Raw genomic sequence first — 7,500 nt, 5'->3', positions numbered from 1 at the left:
CAAATTTGGTGATCTGTGCGTGCAATGTGGCGTGGTCTGTATAATTTGGCGTGGTCTATAATGTAGCGTGGTCTGAATAATTTGTCCTTGGCGTGCGTCTGTATAATCTGGCGTGGTCTGTATAATTTGGCATGGTCTGGTAACTAACGGGACGTTTTTCGGTCTCTCCCAAAAAAAGAGTGCAAAGAAAAAAAAAAAAAAAAAGAAGAGGAAGGGGAGGGAGGGGGAGTGAATGAATGAATCAGTGAATGGATTAACATAAAATTATGAACGATCTTTATTTACTGCGGATACAGAGTAAAAATACAATGCTTTTTTTTTTCTTCTCTCCCCCATCCATAGGTCAAAAGAAGAAAGGAAAAAAAAAGTCATGGAAAGAAGTCAGAAAACAAAACTACAACACGGGAGAGAAAGTAAAATCATAAAATATCAAATCAGCAGAAACACTCCAAATAATCATTACGATACACGAATAAACTTTTACCATAGCTAAACGGGAGAGGGATGGAGAGAGGGAGAGAGAGGGAGAGGGTGGTGGGGGGGGGACGCGGGGGCGGGGGGATCTGGATGATTGCTAGGACGCTTAGAGTAACACAAAACAAAACAAACAAAACATGACCTGGGTGGAATTTTAAGAACACTTTACACGATGGGTGGAACCCATAACCAGTGTCCCGATTGAATAGAACGCCCGTTCCTTTTCTCTCTCTCTCTCTCTCTTGACGAAACACATCTGAATTTTTTTTTTTTAAATGTCATTGTAAAGCATATTATGATAATACTCGTGATAAATGCGTCATTTCCCAAACAGGTATTGCAAGGAGTAAGCATGTCATTGGTGTGTTAAAAATGAGTTATGATGACGATACAATAAGACCACTGGCGAGGCGAAGTTTATTGCTGAAGCATAATAGTTTTCGAAAGAAGAGTAATACATGTTATTAGCTTCAATACGCGGATTGACAAAAGCATAATTTTTGGCGTTACCAACTTGAAAAAAATGGATGGTCGAGAGTAAGTTTATTTGACCCCAAGCATTTTTTTGTGTGTGTTCGATTCTGTTTCATTGTTTTCACCATTATTGTTATGATTTACACCCCCACGTCACTACAGCTGTACAGCTGATGACATTGAACATTTCAATGTTCAGTGTTCCCTCTTTCTACCTCCCTCTCTCTGTGTGTGGTTAAATGAAAAATCGTTTCGTCACGTCCTCTCTCTCTCTCTCTCTATCCCCTCTTTCTCTCTGTCTCTGTTCCTCTCTCTCACATCCTCTCTCTCAATCTCCCCCCCTCTCTCTGTCTGTCTGTATTTCTACCTCTACCTCTCTCTGTGTCTCTCCCTCTCTCATCCCTCCCTCTGTCTGTATTTCTACCTCTCTCTGTCTCTGTCTCTCCCATCCCTCCCTCTCTCTGTATTTCTGCCTCTCTCTCTCTCTCTGTCTCTCACCCCTCCCTCTCTGTCTGTCTGTCTGTATTTCTCTCTCTCTCTCTCCCTCTCATCCCTCCCTCTCTATGTCTGTATTTCTACCTATCTCTGTCTCTCCCTCTCTCACCCCTCTGTCTGTATTTCTGCCTCTCTCTGTCTCTGTCTCTCCGTCTCCCACCCCTCCCTCTCACTGTCTGTCTGTATTTCTACCTCTCTCTCTGTCTCTCACCCCTCTCTCTGTCTGTATTTCTACCTCTCTCTCTCTGTCTCTCCCTCTCATCCCTCCCTCTCTCTGTCTGTCTGTCTGTATTTCTACCCCTCTCTCTGTCTCTCCCTCTCTCTCTCCTCTTTGTCCCTCTAGTTCATTGAATTGCAGTACAGTCATGGGTTGTCAATGTGCTCTATTTGTTTCCCTTTTGTTTACTACAAATCGCTTCGTTTACATTCGTCTCTCTTAACCCTTTCACCGCCAAGCTCCCATTTATGCACAGGCGTGGTAGGGGACCCATGTCACTGAAAGGTGACCATTCATTGGTCTGTTATCCATGAACCTACTGCTCTTAATGTTCGGTGGTAGGATAGGCCATGTTTCCTATACATCGCAGGGGGAATCCCCAGCTATTCTCAGCCACTGTCTTTTCTGTGTTTATACCAAAAGGGAATTTTGTACTCTAAATTGACTGGCGGTGAAAGGGTTAAGGGTGAGGGTTGATTGTAAACTGCACGTCAATTACGGCCAGTCCTCTCTTCTCCTCTACACAGACCCCTCGGATGTCCAGTGGGTGTCTGAATGACCCAACCTTTAGCTTCCGTCGTCAGAATTGTGGTATTCTTTGTCAACATTCACCTCTTCAGTATAAGAGCCTTCCGCTTGCAATATTTTGATGATGGTAATTGGGCTGAAACGCTGTTAACGTCGTCTCTTTCGCCGTTCGTATGGAGAGAGTTAATGATGGACCGCTTGTCTTGTTTTGTCTTCTCTCTGTCTTCGCCCTCCTCTCCCTCACTCCACCCTCTTTCAATTCCCCTCTCTCTCTCTGTCTCTCTTTCTTCACCTTCACATGTATAATTTCTCAATGGTTAATGCCTGAGTGCGTTGTTTACAACAAAGGTTTTCACGACCCGACGAGACACCACCCACCACCCACATATGTAAATGGTATGATAGTCAGTCGTGTCTGACCACCATCAGAACAGCAGAGGAGGCAGCTGCCCTTCTGATTACCTGGGCTAGAATTTGATTATAGTGGAGACACCAAAAGGGTTTTTAGGGCAGTCAGCGTTGGGATGGTTCCCAAAGGCGAAACAGCCCCCATGGCTGCAGCACTAAGAGCCAGTGCGATTTTGCGCACACCCACACATAGGAAGATACCCTAACCCCAACCTTACCCTCACAAATACGACCCCCCCCCCCCCACACACACACACAGAGGAACATACCCTAACCCCAACCTTACCCTCACAAATGCGAACCCCCCCCCCCCCCACAACCCCCCCCCCCCCCCACACACACACACACATCCCACCACACAAAAAATACTCACCGACTGATGGTGCAGCGGGGCAGACGCCGACGCTGCCGACTGCCCCTGGAGCCTCCCGCCCTTCGTGAGGTGCTGCTGAAGGCAGTACGAGTAGCACCTGCCCCACAGGATGAGGTGCGCGCTGCCCCCGACAGGGGGCGCCACCGTCCAGCACACCACCACCCCCACCACCACCACCACCCAGGTGGACAGGGGCAGTCGGGTGACGGCGGGGGGCGTCCCTCCTCCCAGGCCTCCTGAGGTCATCGCTGCGGCCACATGGAGGCCGCGAGGTGTGGTGTGGTGGTTGTGGTTGTGGTGGTGGTTGTGGTTGTGGTGGTGGCGTGGGTGGGTGGAGGGATGGGTGTGGAAAAGTGGTCTATCTCTTTGTTGTGTGTGGTGGTATTCCAAGAATCTGTTGATCTTTCTTTACACGAACGAACCCTCAGCATCTGGTAACAAAAAAAAGGAAGGTTTCTTCTCTGCGTTGCAGTTGTTCAAAGAATCTGTGAATCTTTTACACACAAAAAAAACCTCCTCCTTCTCCTCTTCTTCCTCCTCCGAGAGTACGATGATGGCGTGAGCAAGAAACGAAGATCTCTTCTCTGCGTATTCCAATAATCTGTGGATCTTTAACACAAACGAACCCTTGTCCCCCTCCCCCCTTCTTACTCCGCGAGGGAGGGGTGATGGCGCGGGTAAGAAAGGAAGCTTTCTCTTCTACGTATCCCAGAATCTGTGAATTTTTACACAACCGACTCCTCCACCTCCTCCTCCTCCTTTTCTTCTTCTTTCTTTCTGTCGAAGAATGAGAATAGCCTGAAGCGTCAGAAGGTTCCGGGTGGTCACTCCTGAACGGGGAAGGATTCTTCCGTGAAACTCTGGTTCATCTGTTTCCTTTTCCTCGTCCACAGACTGACTGTATCTTCAGCGTCTAAAAGAAACAAATGGAGAATAGTTACGTTGCATCATCTAAAGGAACAATCGTCATTTATTAGAATGTATGGCTGTATCATTACTGGATGTAAAATGATCCTGATTATATCTCCCCCAAACCAAGGGTAATTTATCAACATGTATGATTCTGTCACTTTTAAATGTGAAATTATCATATTTTTGTATATCTCTATTGGGTGTGAACTGATCCTTTGGTTTTGTTAGTACTGAATTTGAAATTATCTTATGACTGGGCCTCCACTGGTTGTGAAATGATCCTGTGATGGTATCTCTATTGAATTATTGAATGTGACATGATTCTACGATTGTGTCATTACTGAATGTGTCACTACTGAATGTGAAATAATCTTGTGATTGTGTCACTACTGAATGTGAAATGATTTTGTGATTGTGTCATTACTGAATGTGAAATGATCCTATGAGTGTGTCATTACTAATGTGAAATGATCCTATGAGTGTGTCATTACTGAATGTGAAATGATCCAATGATTGTGTCAAAATGATCCTATGAGTGTGTCATTACTGAATGTGAAATGATCCTATGAGTGTCATTACTGAATGTGAAATGATCCTATGAGTGTGTCATTACTGAATGTGAAATGATCCTATCAGTGTGTCATTACTGAATGTGAAATGATCCTATGAGTGTGTCACTACTGATTGTGTCATTACTGAATGTGAAATGATCCTATGATTGTGTCATTACAGAATGTGAAATGATCCTATGAGTGTGTCACTACTGATTGTGTCATTACTGAATGTGAAATGATCCTATGATTGTGTCACTACTGAATGTGAAATGATCCTATGAGTGTGTCACTACTGATTGTGTCATTACTGAATGTGAAATGATCCTATGATTGTGTCACTACTGAGTGTGAAATGATCCTATGATTGTGTCATTACAGAATGTGAAATGATCCTATGAGTGTGTCATTACAGCATGTGAAATGATCCTATGATTGTGTCACTACTGAATGTGAAATGATCCTATGAGCGTGTCATTACAGAATGTGAAATGATCCTATGAGTGTGTCACTACTGACTGTGTCATTACAGAATGTGAAATGATCCTATGAGTGTGTCATTACAGCATGTGAAATGATCCTATGAGTGTGTCATTACTGAATACTGAATGTGAAATGATCCTATGAGTGTGTCATTACTGAATGTGAAATGATCCTATGAGTGTGTCATTACAGAATGTGAAATGATCCTATCAGTGTGTCATTACTGAATGTGAAATGATCCTATGAGTGTGTCATTACTGAATGTGAAATGATCCTATGAGTGTGTCATTACAGAATGTGAAATGATCCTATCAGTGTGTCATTACTGAATGTGAAATGATCCTATGAGTGTGTCATTACAGAATGTGAAATGATCCTATGAGTGAGTAATTACTGAATGTGAACTGATCCTATGATTGTGTCACTACTGATTGTGTCATTACAGAAAGTGAAATGATCCTATGATTGTGTCATTACTGAATGTGAAATGATCCTATGATTGTGTCACTACTGATTGTGTCATTACAGAATGTGAAATGATCCTATGGGTGTGTCATTACAGAATGTGAAATGATCCTATGATTGTGTCACCACTGAACGTGTCACAGCAGAATGTGAAATGATCCTATGATCATGCATGAGTTATGCATGCGTGTGAATGACTGGTGCGAAAGCGCTTTAATTTGTTTCTGCATAAGATTCAGCGCTATATAAATACAATAATAATAATAATAATAATAATAATAATTATTATTATTATTATTATTATCATCATTTCTCAATATAAAAGGCTCTTTTCATTTCGGTATCGTGTCGTTCATTTCTTGATGTAGAATCATCATGTAAAATGTCTTATCGTTATCATTATTATCGCTTTCTGAATGATTTTACAGCACATATATCATTTCTTTTGTCGGACTGAGAAGGTGTTGCTTCTACAAAAGAAGGGGACACTTCTGCTGAAGTCTTTCACTTCTTCCTGTCCACGAACATATCTTGTGTCTCTAACTGGGTGTCACAACTACCTTCTCAAGCACAGGCCATAATTATTCACCAGTCGTTGGTTTCACAGAAGCAAAACAAGAGAGGCAAGGCCTTCAAGACTCACTTGTGATAAATTAAGTCCCCTTGCATTAATTACAGACTAATTTCCCTTTTTTACTATCTGCACCAAAACGTTTGCAAAATAAATAAAAATTCCATGCTTAGCAAAAGAAGTTCCTGTTTGAACAAAAAATGATAATATTGACTCCTCTTGTTGTTGTGTCAGAATAAGAAGTCAAAGTGCCAAGTTTAGAGAATACAAAAAATATAAATATAACAGTAAATGCAGTTTGCATATAATTAGGCTTCTTTTTTTAAATTTTTTTTTGGTGCCCATCCCAGAGGTGCAATATTGTTTAAAACAAGATGACTGGAAAGAACTGAATTTTTCCTATTTTTATGCCAAATTTGGTGTCAACTGACAAAGTATTTGCAGAGAAAATGTCAATGTTAAAGTTTACCACGGACACACAGACACACACACAGACAGCCAACCGAACACCGGGTTAAAACATAGACTCACTTTGTTTACACAAGTGAGTAAAAAAAAAAGCACTTCTACAAGCGACCGAGAATTATGACAGCAATCACTACACCACCTCTGCTGGGGTTTCCCCCTGAACAGAAAAGAAAGGAGAGGTTTCTATTTGTTCAAATAAAGAAAGTGTCCTTAGTTTTGTCCTTACAAAGGAGATTTCTATTTGTTCAAATAAAGAAAGTGTCCTTAGTTTTGTCCTTACAAAGGAGAGGTTTCTATTTGTTCAAATAAAGGAAGTGTCCTTAGTTTTGTCCTTACAAAGGAGATTTCTATTTGTTCAAATAAAGAAAGTGTCCTTAGTTTTGTCCTTACAAAGGAGAGGTTTCTATTTGTTCAAATAAAGGAAGTGTCCTTAGTGTCATTTTTCTCCTTCTTGTCGACTGTCTTTGTCTGTCTTTCATATACTGTCGTTACTGTGTTTAGTGTTGTTTCCCTTTGTCGCTCGTGCAGTTTATAGTAATAAAAGAAAAAGTGCAGAATATAGCAGTTTATAGTCATAAAAGAAAAAGTGCAGTATATACATATATATATATATATATATATATATATATATATATTGTATATTGTATCCTATATCCTCCTTCTATATTTGTCCTATATCTTACTACACTTCTTTTTCTTATTTATGCATTGATTTCATGTGATGTGTTGTATCTGTATTGTTTAGTATTAAGGTTTGTGCGTTGTAAAAACAACAACAACCGAATGAATAAAAAATATTTTGAAAATAAAATAAAATAAAAAGGAAGGAGAGATTTCTTGGAATCGAAATTATGGCAACCGAAGCTGGTGAAAGATGAAAAACATCCCCCCCTGCCCCCCCCCCCTCCCCCCCCCCAAAAAAAAAAGACCCCCCAACAACCCACGTGAAATATCTCCGGCTCCCAGACTCACACTTCACCCTTCCTGGTCTGTCCAAGTTACCGAATCACACGACGCACCTTGCCTTGTACTTTGTTTCCTGCACACAGATGAAGAAGAAGAAAAAACAACATGGATA

At 41.5% G+C, this 7,500-nt stretch overlaps 1 protein-coding gene across 1 annotated transcript in view; it reads right to left on the bottom strand.

The window, feature by feature from the left end:
- The window catches only part of LOC143275255 (anosmin-1-like), a 99,985-nt gene that overhangs the window by 71,619 nt on the left and 20,866 nt on the right, over positions 1–7,500 (bottom strand). The window contains exons 2-3 of the mRNA XM_076579231.1: positions 7,395–7,461; positions 2,973–3,885 (exon numbers count right to left, since the gene is read on the bottom strand). Coding sequence (XP_076435346.1) covers positions 2,973–3,218 — 246 coding nt within the window. The 5' untranslated portion in view covers positions 3,219–3,885; positions 7,395–7,461. The remainder of the gene's footprint in view (positions 1–2,972; positions 3,886–7,394; positions 7,462–7,500) is intronic.

This window comes from Babylonia areolata, chromosome 30 (assembly GCF_041734735.1).
Source record: "Babylonia areolata isolate BAREFJ2019XMU chromosome 30, ASM4173473v1, whole genome shotgun sequence".
Taxonomy (NCBI): Eukaryota; Metazoa; Mollusca; class Gastropoda; order Neogastropoda; family Buccinidae; genus Babylonia; species Babylonia areolata.
The sequence above is the reverse complement of the archived record's forward strand: the minus strand, read 5'-3'. Positions and strand labels throughout refer to the sequence as shown.